General features: G+C 39.1%; 1 protein-coding gene across 4 annotated transcripts in view; it reads left to right on the top strand.

Annotated features, from left to right (window-relative positions):
• PEX5L (peroxisomal biogenesis factor 5 like) overlaps positions 1-19,959 on the top strand; it is a 281,181-nt gene that overhangs the window by 160,179 nt on the left and 101,043 nt on the right. For 3 of the 4 annotated variants that reach the window (XM_020980800.2, XM_078147268.1, XM_078147267.1), the window contains one exon: positions 11,781-11,885. The exons of the other annotated variant lie outside the window; for it this stretch is intronic. In XM_020980800.2, the coding sequence (XP_020836459.1) occupies positions 11,781-11,885 (105 nt within the window). The remainder of the gene's footprint in view (positions 1-11,780; positions 11,886-19,959) is intronic. 4 annotated transcript variants of the gene reach the window in all.

Genomic DNA, 19,959 nt, shown 5'->3' with positions numbered 1-19,959 from the left:
GGAGAATGGATGACGAGGGGAAGAGATTTGAAGCAGCGAGACTAATTAGGGGACTGTCATAGCAGTGCAAGGAAGAGGTGATGAAGGTTGAATTATTTGAAATCCACCGCAAGTATTATCACAAACCCCTATCTTGGGCACAAAACCAGCTATTTCAGACAGCCAGAAAACAGTGAACTCTTGCACCTCAAACATCCTGCTTTGGAACAATAAGACAGAAGTACCCATGACTGAGAAATTGGTCGATTTCAAACTTCTGTTGAGGACCCAGGAAATTAAGTCATTTTTCTAGCCCATACATTTAAAACTAATTGAAGACTCTGAAGACTAAGTAAACTTGCTGTTGTGGACAGATCACTTTTCTTACTTGGCAAGCTTCTAAGAAGGAAATTAGTCGAGATCTGACAGCTATTCTCTTAACAGATCATCCAGGGCAGAACTGGGGCAAGAGTTACGAGGACAAAATAAAGCCATGATTTGGAAAAGTTCTGGCCATAGCATTGATTGAATTCTTTATAGAAAGAGCTGGATTAGAGAGTATTTGAGCAAAGGACCAAAGGACCTGAGATGAGTGGATTGGTCACTTTGGGGCAATTACTCTAATTCCAGTGAAACTGAATAATTTCCCTCTATACTTTAGTTAGATGATACTTGTAGAGTAGAGTCCAGAGAATAGTCATGACTGGGAGGGAAGGGAGGAAACCTTGGTCCAGAATTACAGGCAGTAGGTTGGCAAATATCCGCCTTTTTCTGGGACTTGAAACCATTTCAAGAGTCAGGATGATTGATGATGATGATGATAAATAGCTGAAAGAGCTATATATATACATATATGTGCAAATAGATGAATGGCTACATAGATACATAGATAGATGACAGATAGATAGACAGATATAACTTTAAAGTTTGCAAAATGCGTTGCATACCTTATCTCATTTTAGCTTCCTAACAACCCTGTGAAGTAGATAATATTAGGTACCATGATCCTCATTTTATATGTGGGGACATTGAGACCTAGAGATGTAACATGACAGGATCGTAGATTGAGACTTAGGAAGTTCTAGTCTGAGCTTCTCATTTTACGGAGGAGGAAACCAAGGCCCAGGATGAATGAATCGTCCCAGGTCACATAGATAATAAGTTGTAGAGGTGAGATTTGAATACAAACCATTGACTTTTCTGCTGTATCAGGAAAAAGACAATGTGTCAATGGAAGAACCAGAATCCTCCATCCCCTGAAAGAATCCCTAGAACTCTGGAATACAACTCTACTGCCAACCCTGGCTACTGTGGCCATACTTTCACCTTGAGGACCCAGAGCATAAGACCCTGTACCAGCCTCCAAGTAGAAGCAAATCTCCCCTAATTCCCATCTAGCTAAAGTGGCACCTACCCCATTAGATGGGCACACTTCCAGCTTTCGAGGTGTCTGGGAAAGTTTTCCTGGCCATCTCACACCAACTGCTGGTATATCAGGAGTGTGCACAAGTCAGACAGTGACTGTATTTTTCCTAGCATTTTCCATATCCCTGAATAAGTTTCCAAACCATGAAATAAGTGCTAGTCAAAAAATTGGGAAAGTGGGAAGAAAGCCCTGGCCTTTAGCATATTTTAGTATTCCAAAACTTCTCTTTTTCCATTATATTACAACATCTGATACCTTTTAATCAGCTGAGATGGTGGATGAGGAATCAAAAATTCCAGCTCCTCTTTAATGGGCAGGCACAATCATTCTGCATTCAATCAGCACAAGTCCCTTGGAGAGCATCTTGAAATGTAAACACTATGATGCTTGAGTGTTCTTTTTCCTACCCAATGATAGAGGCCCCACCTACAGATATCACATTTCTATTCACTGAATGTTTTCTATGCTCTTCATGCATGTGGGCTTTTCTGGGTATTCAAGAGCAGAAATGTCAAACACAAAGTGTGGCTCCTCCTCAGGGAGAAGCAGATTGATGTATCATTGGGAAATGTTTGACAAGATAAATAAAAATACAATAAAACATAGATTACATTACGTTTTAAAACCAAGTCAATATGCAGCCTGCAGAGATCCTTATGTGCAGATTAGGAACCTCCTTTCTAGTTAAGCTTGTTACCACTGCCCTAAAGAATGTAGAATGATGTACCCTCTTTTTTTTTTAATCAATTTACTCAACGGTCTCATCTATACTGGGGGAAGGCAGGGACTGTTTTGTTTTTGTTCATACATCTCCATTACCTACACAGAACACAAATTTAGAGCTGGAAGGGACCTTTGAGACCATTTGGTCCAATCACCCCATTTTACTGAAGCAAGTGAAATACAAAGTTAAATGACTTGCCCAAGGTCACACAGTGTCTGAATCAGGATTTGAATTCAGTTCGTCTGATTCTTTCCATTGTACTGCCATTATATCTAGACCTTTCAACACTGCTTTAATTCAGTTGAATTGAATTTCACAATGAAAGAGCTTCTCATTTAGGTAGCCAGGCACTAAATTCTTTCAGAGCATCATCAATGACAGTCAATATTCCAGTAAAACCTTGTTTAGTTCAGATGCCACTAATAATTCAGAAGTTAAGGTAAATGAACTGATGCTTAGACAGAGTTTACCTTTAGGCAGTTCATGAGGAAAGGCTGCTGAGCAAATGGAGTAAATAAGATTGTGTGTTCAGGTGGAGGGAAGTATTTACCCTCCTGAAGAGAACAAACAGCATTTAATTGCTAACCTGGAAAATGAGGGTAGCAAAGGAGCCTCTCTGCTTATGAAAACATCCTGCCTCCACTTGGCAACACTTGGTTGGCTTTTGGCTAATGTTTCTCTCTGTACCTCATGGTTCTGAAAACTTCACTTCTTGAAAAAAAATACTCTATAATTGAACTTTTTTGCTAATCCAAATTGGCCTCTCCAATTGGCCCAAAGCAATGAGATCATACTGGCATCATGCACTTGGCTAGGGTGTATAGTGTTGAATAGTGTATAGAGCGAGGAATGGGGCAGGTGGGTGCACAGTGGATAGAGTAACTGCCCTGAAGTCAGGAGGACCTGAGTTCAAATCTGGCCTCAGACCAAACACTTGACACTTACTAGCTGTGTGACCCTGGGCAAGTCACTTAACCCCAATTACCTAAAAAAAAAAAATAGGGCTAGGAAGTCAGTTTACGAACCTTCTTTGTAAACTCAAAAGAATATGACTCTGGACATCTTTGGGGAGATGACCAGAACAGCTCAGTGGTTAAGGTGTTGAATTGAAGATCCAATGATCAGGCAGTCAATAAACATTCATTAAACACTTACTGTGTGCCAGGCATTGTGATAAGTGCAAAGAAAGGTCCTTTCCCCTGCCCTCCAGGAGCTTGCAGTCTAATGGGGGAGATAACCTGCAAACAACTATGTACAAACAACCTATACACAAGATAAATCGGGCAATAGTGTCCCCACGGGATAAAACTACTGTTCAGATGATTACAATTTTATGAGAAGTATGGACTAGGATATAGAGTACTTGGAGTCAGGAAGACCTGAGTCCAGATGCCTCCTCAGACATTTGCTACTTGTATAATTCTGAGTAAGACAGTTTCCTTTCTGTGGAAAATGATGCTTTCTCATCTGTAAAATGAGGGGGTTGACCTGGATGACCTATAAGGTCCTTTCGTCCTCTAAATCTATTTAAAATAATAACAATAATAATAGCTAATATTTATATAGCACTTTAAGGTTTATAGAGCACTTTACATATGTTCTTATCTAATCTTCACAATAAATCTTTGAGATAGGTGCTATTATTCTCACATTTTACAGATGAGGAAACTGAGGCTGAGAGAGATTAAGTGACTTGCCCAGGGTCACATAGCTATTGAGTGTCTGAGGCAGGATTTGAACTCGGATCATACTAACCCCAATTCCATACTCTATCTACTCTGCCATCTAGACACCTGAACTTGTAAATTCATTGTGAGTGGCGGATCCCATATAAAAAGATAAAAAACATTGGCCATACTACCTTCTTGCAATAAAATATATAGATTTCATCAGGGCATTCAGAACTAAGAGGTTTGTCTCTTTAAAAAAAAAAGTTGTATGGATTTTATTGTCATTGCTGTTGTTTAGCCCAGCACCCCCAGTCTGGGACAGTGCCTCACACATAGGGCACATCAAATAATATTGATTTAATTGATTTTCTATGCTAAGAATATTGGCATGGAATGGACCTGCCATTCTATCTATGATTTTTGCAATATTATAACTAGTGATTTTTAAGCCCAAGTCATGCCTGTGAAATAAGCTCCCTTAAGAAGGCAATTGGGTGGTAAAAGCTGATAGAGCTGAGTTGGAAGCCCACCTACAAATATTTATTAGCTATGTGACCCTAGGCAAGACAGTCAACCTTCTATGCCTCAGGCTGCTCATCTATAAAATGGTCTCTAAGCTCCCTTCTGGCTCTAAATCTATAGGAAAAGACCCCAAGGCACTGACAGGCTTGCACCTTGGAATGCCACTGGGGGACCACATGGGAACAGGGAATTCAGAGATGTGGAGAGGGAGGAGACGAAAGCCCTTGGAGCTTCCAATGCTAAGAGCACTGACTTCAGAGTCAAAGGATGATGCTCAAATGTTGTATCTGCGTATAGACTATTATTCATAAAATGAGGGGCTTGGAGTAAATGGCCTCTAAGACCTCTTCTGGCTCTAAACTTATGACCTCATGCTCCTCATTATTGTTTCTAACTAGGTGCTAACTCTACTATTTCTAAGATGCACAAGGCCACAAAATTTTGCCAGGGAATGCCCTCCCAATTTCTACCCCCTGTGGCAAGGTCCCTAGTTGTCCCCATCCTAGTTATAGCTCTGGTACAGATCCTCAAAGGATGCTTTATAAACTTTCTTTTGGGGGAAAAAACAACAGCACTGATTCCTGAAATTACTCATAGATAACAAGAATTACTTAATCTAGAGATAAGTCTCTATGTTCCAATGCACCCACAAGGCAACATTATTCTACAGAAAGAGCCCAAAATGAAACTGAGTAAACTCCTGTTTCTAATAGACCTTGTAAAGTGCTCAAAATTTTGACATTTTAGTGCACTGGTACAATTTGAAGAGGGCACAACTCCTCCTGACATTTACTCTCCCAGGTAAAGGAAGATGATCCAATCTTTGCCTACAAATGAATGCAAGCCTCACTAGAGATCAACCTTGCTGTACCTCATTTAGTGCAGGACACAAGTAGGATTCCCTCAGTATCTGAGACAAAGGACTCTTCTTTCCTCTATCTCTGGTCAAGGCCTAAAAATAGAGATGCAGTCATAAAAAAGAAACAGTGAATTTTTTTTAAAAAAAATGAAAGTACATTGAAAAGGCAACATGGAAAGTGTATTGGATGTAGAGTCAGAGATCCAGGACAATTCCTCTACTTACTAAATGGATGACCTTGGGCTAGTCACTAAAGCTTACATGGCTTTAGCTTCCTTATCTACAGAAGTTCTCCAAAATCCCTTCTATCCCTGAATGTCATTAGTCTATATGTATATGTAGATACATAAAATCAGAGATGTAGAACTGGGCAATACCTCAGAGACCATTCATTCTCCATTGTACAGGTGAGGAAACTGAGGTTAAGGAGGTAAAATGACATTCATAGTCACACAGTAATAAGCAATAGAAGCAGAATCGGAACCCACCTCTCTGATTTCAAAGCCAATTCCCTTTTTATTGCCTTAGCATGTTTTTCCCCCCTGTAATTTCACAGGGGTGGATAATACCCAGAGGGGAAACTTTCTCCACTAAGGCAGAGAAGAAACTCCTATGGGCCCCTGAAGTGCTGAGGGGTAGAAGTATCTTCCATGGCCAGCACTCAGAACAGGATATGGCACATAGTAGGTACTTAATAAATGGTGATAAACTAATTGATTGACTGACTGATGATCACAAAGCCAATATGTGAAAGAACCAAATCTTCTGGACTCCAAGGTCAGACCTCCTCTATCAATGACCTGAAGCTGCCTTTCATAAAGTAAGTGGACACCTAGTACTGCTCATCTCGCATGGGTGTATATATACATATATATGCATACCTATACACACATGCAAGATGAGTAATAAGAGGTTTTTTTTTTCCTTTGAAATGTTTAGGTGCTGTATATTGAAAGATACTCAAAACTCTGTTCCCAGGGTCATTAATGAGATGTTGGCTAAAGATTTCAGATGTCCCCTGCTTTACCTCATAACATAATTCTATCTCCCTCTTCATGGCAATATAGACACATGCATCTATGTATGTGTGCATGTATGCATGTATGTAGGTAGGTAGAGGGAGGAGAGAGAGAGAGAGAGAGAGAGAGAGAGAGAGAGAGAGAGAGAGAAGATGAAATTGAGAAATAGAGACAGAGACAGAGACAAAGAGATGGAGAGAGCCCAGACATGTGATTTCATATATATGTATATACATATTTCTTGTGTGCATATATACATGTGTGCACATCTACATAGATAGGTTAAATTGAGAGGGCATGGATAAATTATAATAGATATAAAAAATTAAGAAATGGTAGCCATCATGAAAGTAATACTAAAGTCTGTAATTGGGAAATTGCCTGAGAAAAAAATTGCCTGAGGCTTAATATGAGAAAAAACTATCCTGAGTCCTTGGGAAGTCACAGGCTCCCTTGAGTATCCAACACATAGGGTTGAAGCTGTGCCATACAACCCCATTGTTTCATATATATAAGGAAACTGGGGCCATGTGACTTGCTTAGCTAACATGACTTGCCAATCACAGGTATTCAAACCGAGCATCTTTGCCTCCAATCTGGCGTGCCTTTTTCCCCTAGAGGTCTTTAAGCAAAGGCTGTGGGACAATTTGTCAGGGAAGTTGGAGAAAGGATTCCTGTTCAGGTACCATTTGGATTAAATGGCCTCGGAGGTCCCTTCCATTTCCCTGATTCTGTGATTATTCTATCCAGTTTATGTAAATTATCTCTAAATCTACCTGCTCCTTTTCTAATTCCACGTGGCCCTAGGGAGATCTTTATTTCTGTAGAGTTTTTAGGAAGAATTTTTATGCATTAAACATTCATCTTATGGAATTTTTAAGGAGTTTTCAGAAAAAAAAAGACTTAAACTTAAGGAAAGTCAATACAGCATAGTAAATAAAGTGCTGGGCTTGGAGTCGGGAAAACTTGGGTTCAAATCCCATCTCTGACTTATTAATGATGTGACTATGGGCAAGTTATTTAACTTCTCTGAGCCTCAGTTTACTCATCTGTAAATTGAATTTTTTTTTTTACATATTCAAGCAAAGGCTAGATGACTTTCCTGCATTACAGAGGGGATTCTTATTCAACCATGAATTGGTATGAATTGGACTAGGTGGGGCTGAGGTTCCTTCCAAATCTAATGATCTAAGATACCTTGCTGGTTTAGGATACTTGAGTAACTTTTCCATGACAAGGAGCAAAGAACTGTGTGCTATGTCCCAGTCTGTAGGCTATGGGTGGTATTTGCTTATTGACCGGACCAAATTGGGCAAAGAAAGCACTTTTCAAAAGCTTTTCATTCCCTTTGACTCAATCTGTTCTGACATCCTGAAAAAACAGCTTACTGCCCAAACATCAAAGCTATCACATATACAACTAGAAACATTTATTGGGCGCAGACAAACAAGCCTTCTCACAAGGCTAGGTGACTGGTATTTTTGGCTTGTGGATCAGCACTACTTGTGGCTTTCATTGTTATCATTATTATTATTAATAGCATTTGCAGAAAGCTTTAAGGTTTGCAAGGCATTTCGTATATGGGTTTTTTTCCCCTCACAACCTCACAACCAGCCTATGAGGGATGTGCTATTATACCCATTTACTGAAGAAGAAACTGATGCTGAGAGGTTAAGTGACTTGGCCAAGGCCACATAGCTAGTGTTTGAAGTGGGATTTGAACCTATCGGGTCTTCTGACTCCAAGTCCCAAACCACCAACCTGCCCCTGGATGTCAGCTTTTGGCCAGCAGTGGTCCCTGAATAGGTATGTCAAATAATTCTTACTTGAAAGACCATATGGGTCACCATTAGGAGCTACTGATCAGATTGTTTTGGCCTCAGCTCCTAAGAGGATACAGAGCTGTGTTATTTGGGCTCAAATTCTGTACAGAGGGTAGGACTAGAAGTGATGGGGAAATAGTTTTCTTGACAGATCTTCATGTCTTATTCTATACAAATTACATCATATTACAATGTTTGCCATTATAACTGTAAGTTGATGGGAAGGAACTGTTCTAAGGCTTATTGTTTATTATCAGAGCTCTTGCCTTGCATAATTTATTTGCTGTCTGGGTGTGTGCAAATTACCCATAAATCCACTTGCCCTCATAAGTATCTCATAAACCTGAAATGTGGCCTTCAGGAAAAGCATGAGCTCCTATAAAAATCAAAGACTCGTTAGTTACAAACCCAAAGTAATAAAATGGAAGTTTCCCATTTTGTTGTTGATGTCATTTTCCAAATATCCAAAAGGATTCCTTGAATTCAACTTTGAATTGAAACCTTCTCAAATGATAAACGATGAAAGACCAGCCTGAAATGGTATCCAGAGAGTATCGCGACATGATGATTAATTTCTCATGTCTCCCTGTTCTCCCTTGTGAAAAGTCATGTAGAAAGAAATGTGACTTATAGAATCTAAATTCACGTACATGTATGAAGGTGTATTTAGTGTATATTTGGTTGCTATCATGCTAATACAAACAATAGAGCATTAAGCAATATTGACCTCTAAGTGTGGTTATATTCAGAAAAATGAGTTTGAAATCTGCATTGTCATGGCATGCATGTGTTCCTCCCAAGTCTGAAGCCATATCTCATTGATTTTTAAAGAAAAAAAAACTGGCCAGGTTCCTGACAGCCCAGTTGCTGACAGGCCAACTGTGCTGTCTCAAGAATCCCTAAAGCCGTCATCAGTTAGGCTCTGAGATGGGGAGATTCAGAAAGAGCACTGCTTGATTTTGAAGACACCAAGTGGAGGTGGCAGGCCCTGGGGTCAGAGTGGGGAAGGAGTGTTCCTTTGACGTACAAGTAAAGCCCATTTGAATTGGTAGTGGCTGATGGGAGATGGGAGCTGAAGCTGGAACCACGGGCTGTCATTTTTGCAGCGTTTACAATTCTGTCCTCTGACTGTAGCCACACTTCCCAACACAATAAGATTTGGGGTCCGATCAGATGCCAAAGTGCTTATTAGAGGGCGGGAAAGTTCACCATAAGCTCTAACATGGGTGTCATGACTCTTTCCAGGTAGTAGGTGTAACCTTGAAGAAAAAGTGGCACTGTCTTCAAAAAAGTGACCTGACTCTGGCCTTGGTGGGTTTTTTCTACTGTGCAAGAAATAAACAGCACCGCATGTGTTTCCGATACATCCTTTCTCGCTGATCACTGCTTTGTTCTAGAGTTCAGCATGAAAGGACTAATTTTTATTTCTTTCTTTTCTTTAGTAAAATAGCATGTCAGTTGCTAATCCCAGCTACTCCAGTTGCACACATATTTTTAATTAAAAGAAGATTATGGATTGGTAGCATTTCAAATAAGCGATATATTCTGAAGGTTAGACTTAGAATCTTTGAAATGCTGACCAATTGACATTATATTCTCTTAGCCCAAGAAATGAAACTCTTGAGTTTTTTTTAATTTTATTTCATTTATTTTAATTACACTGGTTATAGTAGGTCTTATTTCTTTGGATAGAAAAAGTAATTCAGACTCGAGCATGCCTCTGTCGTCCAAAACTTCTGGGAGCATGGAAAGAAATCTCCATGGGTGGATTATGCTGTTTGGGAATATAAACTACAAAGACTGTGTCATGTCAAGTATTTAACTTGTAGATGTCTTTGGCCTGTAATGGTTCTATATGCTTTTAGGGTGAATGTGTCAGCAAACTAATTTTCACATCAGTAATTAAATGTCATATGGTTTTAGTAATGACAAAAAAATCTTTTCACAAAACATAAAGTTATGTACAGTCCTATATAAAGTGTTAATACTGTTCCAAGCTAGAAGAAGTCCTGTATAATAATGCACTCAGGTGTTTAATCATACATAGGACAAGAACTATGTGCCATTGCAATGAGAATGTCTGTGAAGATGGCTGCCATTGAGAAGGTTGGGGAAATTTCGGAAATCCCAAACTCAGATTCTGGAAACAAAGGGACATTTGCCTTTAAGCATTCTAGATTCTTAAAGAAAAACTCTAGCATTTCAGGCAATTTTATACATTCTAAAATTTAATCTCACAGAGAAGAGAATATATAATTGTCCTCAGAGATAAATTACTAGCTTTTAAATTTTATGAAGGAAAAGGGTGAGAAAATTAGATAGTTTCTTTAAAAAAGGGGGGGGGAGTTACCTTCTAAATGGAGACCTCGTTTAATCAGATACACTTTGGAAGCCATATATGTACCATAGTAGAAGAATGTCTACAATTCTCTCTCCCTTTGTTGTTTTGTGGTTGTCAAAATAATCTTGGCTTTCCAGATTAACACTGACCCTAGCAAGTTTTGCCCTTTTCAGATACCGGCCATCAAAATTCCATCATGTTCATTAATCTGCCATGAACAGGATACTGAAGTGTCCCTGTGAACCCCATTCCCATTTTTTCAGTACATTGCCAAGGCAAACCTTTAGATGCATTCTTAGGGTCAAATTCCCCTTCCATAGGAAAACCCTTGTTTAGATAAGGTGATGAGAAAATAAGCATTGTGAAACACACCTTAAAAAGTGAAGTTTATTTTCTTTTGGTAAAAGATTTGAAAGATCATTTAATTTTCACATCACCTGAGAGGCATCTAAATCCTTAGCAAATTGAGTTTTGAACAGATTGAGAGTTTTTCCAAGTTTCCCATTGCCTTTAATGATAAGAAACTTCAACTTTTCAAATTCACCAGCAGGGTATTGGGGAAGATATGAAGTCCTGCCATCCTGTTACTCTCTGAAATTGTGATACCTTAGTCTACTAGTATTATCTTTGGGGAGGATAGTTGCTAATTCACCCATTTACCATTCTTTGGCTCACATCTGGATTTAAAATATTCCTTAAGAATGACATCTTTTTTTTAAAAAAGGACATCTTTATAATTGATTTTTAATTTCTTGGTCTCAGACATCTTGATAGTCAAGAAAGAGATCTGTGGTCAGACTACCACCCCACAACAGGCTGGGCAAATAGGAATATTATGAAATCACCATTCATTTTCCACTCTACCCAAGGTGAATTAGAGTGTTTGCTATCCGCAGCATAGTCCCTTGGACGTGTTCCTTCTGGAGTAGTTTGATCCTATTCTTTACCTCAAATTGGATGTACCGTTAGCATTCAATCAACAAGTATTTATTGAGCACCTACAGTGTTCCAGGCACTATCCTGGGCAATCGGTATGCAATGACAGAAATAACCCCAACCTTCAAAGAGCTTGCATTCTTCCAGGGAAGATGTAACATAACAGAGGGATTTCTAAATGATTGTTTATGCCCTGAAAATTGCATTTAAAAGATATGACAAATATAAATACGATGTTAAGCTTAAATAAAACCTATATAATGTCCGTGGTAAAGTTGTAAACACTAACTAGATGTTCATAAATCTCCTTTTCAGTATTTTTATGTATTTTGTTCTCAGCCAAGAGCCTCAAGACTTCCTTCTACCATCTTTCTCTTCATTTATGTTGTGGATTGTTCTTTAACCAGTTAGAATTTCTTGTAACAAATAACAAGTTCACATTTCCTCCTGACCCAAGTCATTGTTGGTTTCACTGTTATAGGGGAAAAGCTCTAGGGCAGCCGATAAGGCTGTTGCCATGGTGATGAAGGAGATACCGAGGGAGGAGTCTGCTGAAGAAAAGCCCCTCCTTACTATGACATCACAGGTGGGCAGACCAATAGGGTTCCAGTAGGAAGCTGACATATGTTAATTGATCAAAGACTGGTTTTTAACTAGTGGAGAAACATTCACTCTTTTGAACCAATCAAAAAAATAAAGACAGTTTTCACTGAAACAATTATAAAATGGAAAATTGGGGGAGGGAAAGAAAATACAATTTAGTACTTAATTGTGGATATTAATTTTCATTACTCAATCTTAGTTTTTATTTTTAAAAATATATGTATACATACAAATATAACAAATGTTGCTTCATTATGAAGGACTATGAAAAAAAAGAACCTTTGAGAAATGGACAACCATTCACTTAATAATACTTTTAAATAAAAAGAAACCTAAACACAAATTCCAATTTACAAAGTTATTTGACATAGAGCCCATAGACATATGTCAGTTTGCCAGTAGATTTTCTAAACTGATTTTCTTAAATGTTAAATATATCCATGTTGTGAATATGTGCATTGCAAACATATGTATACACATATTGTTATGGATAACTAACTTTGAAGGGTGATCCAAAAGACCACTTGCCAGAAATTATTTGTCAGACTTTTGCCTGTGTGGTGACCTTGATATCATTAGCACTATTTAGTCTATAAGCAAAGGGGGCCATTTTTTGTATTTGTAAGAACTTAATTATAAGAAGTAAATTTGGGCATATGTGCAGGGGCTCTCTGATAATGGGTGGGAGGCAGCCGGCCTTTTGAATCACCCTGCAAAATTAATACATATCTGTATATATAACAGAGGTGGAACAGAATAGTGCATAGAAGGCTAGCCTTGAAATCAGTGAGACCTGAGTTCAAGTCTTGCCTCTGACATATATGAGCTGTGTGAGTAAGGGCAAGTCATTCAATTCTCCATGCTTTCAGATGTCCCTCTAAGATTCTGCAATACAATAGAGAGAGCATTTGGTTTGGGACCAGAAAACCTAGTTTCAAATCCCAGGTATGCCACTTACTACCTGTGAGGCCTTGAGCAAGTTGTCAGACTCTCTGGACCTCAGTTTCCTCATCTGTAAAATGAGGGGATTGGACTAGATGACCCCTAAGATCCCATCCAGCTCTAAATCTATGATTCCATGGTCTTTGATTTAAATTAAAGAATTGGGGGCCAGTCTGCCTCCTTGGAGTAAGTTTTCACTTGGAGAGCTTTCCGCACTAATGAAATCACAGATCTAAATACCCCTACCACCTCCAACAAAAAAGGACATACGAAGTCATCCGCCCTCAGTTTGGGGTGCTGCCATGCCAGTTTTTATTTCTAAAATGAAATTAAAATTTTATTTGCATTAAATGTATAATGTAGTTTACAATATTATGTTCTACATTTCATTTTTTCTAAATCCAGTCAATACAATGATTTAGTTCACCTAACAAGGCATGCCCAGAGTCAATATGCCACATAGAAGACCCTGAGAGAAGGCATGTATGCCCAAAGCTACATTTTAGCAACTCACTTTACTCCATCAGCAAATCTTTTTTCCAGCTGCTAAAAACATATGTGGCTTTGTTTTATCCTCAACATTATGTTGTAAGTAATGAAAATTATAATGATATGTTATATCCAAATTGGGTGAGGAAAACGTCTGTTAAAGACAGCCAAGGAGCTTTGGCTGAATTTTATATTTTCAGAGCTTTTAGGTTTATGAGTGTGTGTGTGTGTGTGTGTGTGTGTGTGTGTGTGTGTGTGTGTGTGCGTGCGAGCGCGTGCGTGTGTGTGTGTGTGTGTGTGTGTGTGTGTGTGTGTGATTTTAATCTACAAAAAAGAGAAGCTTCATTTCAATGACGCACAGAACATGTTGATGCAGGTGCTTGGTACTTATCAACTTTTCCAGACTCTAGTTATTCCACCCACTTTCCATTTTTCATCCATTAGATGCCTGGTGGAGTTACTCTGAGTCTATATGACCTTTGCAGAATCATCTCAGCCAAAATATCTAGCCAGTTTCATTCCCAGCTGCTCATGAGACTGCCACATGAGTGGCAAGGGTGCATGGACACATTGGGGGGTCTCAGATATCCAAGAGCCATGTAGATTGGCATATCTGATCCAGCAGATTGCTGCTAGTTCTATTCTGTAGCAGTGTATCTGGTCACCGTATTCCCATGTTTCAGGACATGCACTGGTCAACTAAACTCCCTTTCTCTTTTGCCTGAATGAGGATTTTTCTCAAGTAATTACATGATTTCCAGTTATACTTTTTAGATTTCTAAAGTGACTTACTTTTCCTACAATCTTGACAAAATGTTTTGTCCAAAGTGATGATTGCCCTGTTCTTTTATGCAGGAAAGAGTGTATGTCAATGTCCTCCTTTGATGTCTGTCTATAGTTGCTGTATGTTTTTGACGATCAGTTAAAGCGCTGCTGCATGAGGGTTCTAGACTGCTTTCTTTCATGCATCCTATTCTTATTGCATGCTGTCTCGTTTATGAATTGGCAACACGAGAGCACCTATTCATAAACATTTTGGGCACCTGTTGTGCTAGGTGGGTTTTTTTTAAGACAAATTGATTCAGTGACAGCTGTTACTTAGCTACTTCTCAGTTGAATGCACATTTTTATTACTTGATACACCCACATGGATGCTTCCCTGCTAAGCACCAGTGGTGTGCACAACCAAAAGCAAAAAAAAAAAAGCAGGATCATCTGAAAAAGTGAGTACTTTCCATGGTGACCATAGCATCCAATCTATGCCCCATATCATCTTTTGCTCTCTTAGCCTACCTGTGTGAATGTATTAGTGTCTCGAAGCATTGGTGTTCTGGTGTCTCTACATCAAGCCCCTCAATGAGGGTCTTTGTTCATGAGAATGTGGTGAATGGCCCATGCCCCCATTTTGTAGAATCATCTCTCCATGGTCTGACGGGGCGGGGGGGGGAGAGGAGGGGAAGGCAGCTGACATTTCATGTTATGAATTACTAGTAGGTTGGAAGCTAACTAGCTTGCTTGCTGACACAGTTGAGTTTCTAAGAAAGTCACCCAGATCCACTCAGAATTAAGTTTCTGTAACATACAACCCTTCATTTACTCAGTGATCACTCATTAGACACAATTATAGCCACAAAGCTTTAGAGTGCCAGTACCACTATGCTGTGTCCCTACAGTATGATGCCTGTAGTCCATGCCACACCTTTCAGCCTTATTCCCATCCCCAGCTTCAGTCCATCAGTTTGTTTCTAGTCTAATGGACAAACTGAAGATAGTGTTGAATGTAGGATCTGAACCCAATAATTTCTGAACACCCAAGAGAGTTATATGATTGTGATTGCTACCCATTCGTGCTTTATGAATTCACGGACTGAGCACCAACAAGGATTCAGGCACACCACACAAGCCAGGTGATCCCAGACTGACACATTCCAAAAATCACAGGCAAACATAGGTGGGCTCATGTGGTATAGAGGTCAAGAAGGAATAGTCATACTGGGCCCATTTCAGGTTACTGCAAAAATGAAAGACAGCATGGTACAGTAGAAAGTATTGGGGACTAAGAGGTAGAGGACAGGGGTTCAAATCCAAGCTCTGTCACTTTGTATTCTATGGTTTTTGGCAGCTTCTCTGAGCCTCATTTCTCTTACCTGTAAGATGAAGGGGTTGGTCTAAATGCCCACCAAGATCTCTTTCACCTCTAAGTCCATGATCCTTTATATTTGGATGAAGTATAGGGAGGAAAAATAAAGCGTTTATCAAATTTTAATAGATGAGCTTTTTCATTAAGTACAACAGCAGGAAAGACAGTAGGCGGAGAGCAGGTGACATGGAGCAAGAGTATTACAGGCATGGGGGACAACCCAGGAAGAGGCAGAGAGCTAGACTGATACAAGAGGAACAGCAGTGGTACTGGATCAGAGAGTACTCAGAGGGAAATAAAATACTAGACAACTAGAAAGGTAAGAAGGGCTTAGGTTGTGAAGGTCTTTTAAAACCAGGCTGTATGTTATATGTGTTCCTAGAGATAATAGGGAGCAACCATTGGGTGAGTTGGGGAGTGATAAGGAGGAGGCCAACTATTGCCACGCCTCCAAGACCCTCTTGCTCTTTCCTAGTGCTCACTTAACTCTTCTCATGCCAATTAATGATAGTTGCCCACAACCACTGACTCAATCAGCTAACTCAAACTCTTCCCTACCAAGATGCATCTTGGCATCTATCACCTTTCACCATATACCAACCATCTACTAATTTCCTCATCCCTTTGAATCCCATCCCTTTCCCTCTAGACTATTATATATATATATATATATACACAAATACATATACATATACATATATATACATACATATACATACACACACACATATATATACATACATATATATATATATATATATATATATATATATATATATATATATATATACCTGCTTTCTACAGATGCCTCATTGTAGTAAAAGCAGAGGAATAGAGAGAAGCTACCTGATCAGACATCAGCAACTGCCCACTTTTCCCTTTCTCAATACCATGGAGTTCCAATCTGGCAGTACATTAATTAGGGCCTCATTTCTGCTCCTACAATCAATGCTAACCATTTGTTTGAATTAAGTTCTACTACATTTGTTATAGTAAACTAAAATATAGTAGAATTCCTTCAATATCTGATATATAAAATTCTTTCTCAAGTCATATCTACTAGTAAGGAAGTATTTTTGGTCAGTATTGGCACATAGAGAGGCAATGTGGTATAATGGGTGGGGAGCCTGCTCCAGAACCAGGGAAGCCTGAGTTTAAATCTTGTCTTGGACACGTACAGCTATGCCACCCTAGCAAGTCACTTAATTTCTCAGTACTCTAGGCCTACACAACTCTCTACAACTATAAGAGATTATACTGCATTGGAAGAGGGAGTTTCCTTACCTGGGAGCACCCTATATTAATGAAATCTCAGTTCGAGAACTTCTTCCCATTTTCATATTTGCAATGAAGGCATGGAACATTTCATAAGCTAACTCATTTTCCTCCATGCTGAGGAGATTCTGGGTCCCTGCAGAAATCTTCCAAGACCTTGCTGTGTATAGGCCTTGCTCAGAGAATACTTAATGTGGTCTCAAAAGAACTGGGGTCAGTCAACAAGCATTTGTTACATGCTTATTGCTTGATAGGCCCTCCCCAAATCCAGAGAACCAGTGGGAGTCACTCAAAGCCATTTAGGGTATTAGCTCCCATGTGAGCTGAAGTCCAGAAGCCCAAAGGAGAAGGAATTGTATAGCCTTTCAAAAGTCCTCAAAGTAAAGGCTGAAACTCAAATGACGGCTGAGGTCCCTTCAAAACTCTGAAATTCTGCTGGGCTGGGAATAGATTCCTACATACTTTCTGATAGCTTCACTGGTCTATTTATCCTATGTAGTAGGCCTCTTACAAGTGCATTGACATGTGATTTAGTTTGAGATGCTTTTCTAAATGAGAACAAAGCTCATCTGGTCCCAGGCAGGTAACTCAGTAGCAGAACTCCAAGCAGGAGCCTAATTGGTGAATGAGACACCTGCACTGAATCAACAATGTTAAGGGGGGAAAAAAACAAAAAAAGTCATATGGGGAGTTTCCAAACAAACTCCTACGCTGTGTTAAAAACAGATCTGAGCATTTTCCATTCATGTAGAAACTAAAAAATCCTTCAGAATGTTTAATTGTTTCACATACATGCTAAGGAAAAAATACAAGTTTTTTAACTGGATTTTTAAAAAATCGGCATTGATGGAAAAAGGGGAAAAGTATTGACACCTCAGTTTCCAGTCTGCTTTTAGTGGTATTGTTTTTAACTCAGTTTTTTTTTTCAATTCAATGGAAGCAGATGAATATTTTTCTCTAACCTACTTAGAAATGAAAATGAAATATTCCATTTTTAATCAAACACCAATCTGGTCCTTTAGTGTGGAACTTCAATGATTATTTATTGTTCATGAGAACATGTCATTATCCTGGGAGGCTCCCCTGTTATTATATAAAATGCATTTTGGTTTGGGATCCATTCTAATGCATCCTGGGTATCATGGATCACCTTTGTCCCCAAATTAAAATGTAAACATTTGGATAAATTGTAAACTCATAATATTAAATATGTACACAAGCAAAAAAAAAAGTCTTGAAGCCTAAACCCCTTTGTGTTTGAAAATGGCTCCTGATGTTCTATGTCCCTTTTTTTTTCTTTTTTTGAAAGTAGAGAAGGACATTTAGATCAAGGAGATGAGTGACAAGGAGGCTCCATCCCTTGCAAGAAAACTATTGCAATAATGCTTTCAATTGTCCAATAAGTGAACAAATCTGAAATCCAGCTCAGGGAGGTAGAATTTGTCATGGAATCATTGATATAGAGTTGGAAGGTCATCTAGTCCAACCTGGAGGTCATCTGATACAACCCTTTCATTTCCAGAAGAGAAAGGATGTGACTTGACCAATGTAGTCGATTCAAATTTTGAACCCAGTTCTTCTGAGCCCACAGTCAGCATGCTTCAGTAGTGCATACCTATAGGCCAGACTGCCACGGCCCAAGTTAAGGCCCTCATTAACACTGTCCTATGCTACTACAGTGATGTATCAAGTCTTCCCACCTGCTCTGGACCGAGGAAGTCTTAAGCTCATAGATTTAGAACTGGGAGGAATTGCAGAGAGCATCAAGTCCAAACTGAGGCCCAGAGAGGGTAAGATCATATTTTAGGAGGTGTCTGAAGCAGAATGGGAGCCCAGATCTTCCTGGCTTCAAATCTAGTCACAGTATCCCTCATCTTGCCTTCCTTCTAACCAACGAAAGCATCATCTGCCATTCATTTCTGCTCCTGGTTACCCCCAATTATTTTTCCAGGTCTTATTTCTGGCTTTCTTACCCCTCCTTCCTAGGCTCTGCACCCTGCTTCAGAAACTCTGCTCATGTTCCAGACCCTTATATGAACCAAACTGGATTCCAATGGGAGAAAAAAAATAAAACATTGACTGATAAATCAGAAAAATGCAGAAAATGCTTAGAAGGATGTTCAGGAAAGTTAGCCTAAGGAATTCAAGGATGGAAGATAGATGGTGGTGGTGGGTTTAGAGCAGCCTTAGTGTCAACTGTATGTTAGAAGATGAGGTCCCGAGGATGGGGGGAGAGACTGATATTAAAAGAATCAAATAAATACCATCTAATCAAAACCTTTCTTTTCCTATGAATAACATCAAAATAAAAGGAATTGGAATTAGCATTATTCACATTAAAAAGTCCATTTCTTTATTCTGTATTTCCTGGTCCTCTGTTTCCCTCAGCCACCAAGATAATTAAAGGCTGCTAAGCAATCTTTCTATTTAAAAAAAAAAAATCCAAGAAGTGCTTGCTTGAATGAGATGGAGAGAAGGCTGAAACCCTTCTGGTAACTTTCAGCAGATTTGCCTACAAGCATTAAGCCTGCCAAGAAGCCTACCCACTTCCTTAGTTTCCTAAGAGGGCTGTTTCCTATGAGATTTTTGTGTAGCTAAACCATCCTACTGCCTTATGTTTCCTATATGAAATTTTTATGTAGGAAAAATACCCTTATTGCTTCCCAAATGAGGTTTTTATGTGGACAGACCATCCCACTTCCTTACTGTTTCTCACATAGGTTTTTATGTAAACAAACCATCCCATTTCCTTTTCTTTTTTGAACCAGACCTGTGATTTCACAGGTATAAGGAGCTCCTAGGAAGAAAACTCCTTCTGTGAAAACAGGTTGAACCCTCCTCTGCAACATATAGTCCAGAGTTGACTGATAGGTTAAATGATTTGCACAGGGCCATATGGCCAGTGTATTTCAGAGGCAGGACTGAAACCCAGGTTCTCCTGACTTTAAGACCAGTAGTCTATCCAATTCACCAGGCTGCCTCATCCATTGCCTCCCATGTGCAGGTTTTCTGTAGACAAACTATTCCATTTCCTTATTGTTTCCTATATGACATTTTTATGTAAATAAACCATTCTACTATCTTTTTTTCTTTTACTTTCTGATGATTTTCTCCCCTATATAGTAATATTATTTTCTTGTCAAGTCTACTCTTGACAGTAAGCTCTATATAACTTACATTTGAGCACAAGTTAGAGAAATCTACCACCCTG

The sequence above is a fragment of the Phascolarctos cinereus genome, unplaced genomic scaffold (assembly GCF_003287225.1).
Source record: "Phascolarctos cinereus isolate Bilbo 61053 unplaced genomic scaffold, phaCin_HiC Scaffold_7;HRSCAF=346, whole genome shotgun sequence".
Taxonomy (NCBI): domain Eukaryota; kingdom Metazoa; phylum Chordata; class Mammalia; order Diprotodontia; family Phascolarctidae; genus Phascolarctos; species Phascolarctos cinereus.
The sequence above is the reverse complement of the archived record's forward strand: the minus strand, read 5'-3'. Positions and strand labels throughout refer to the sequence as shown.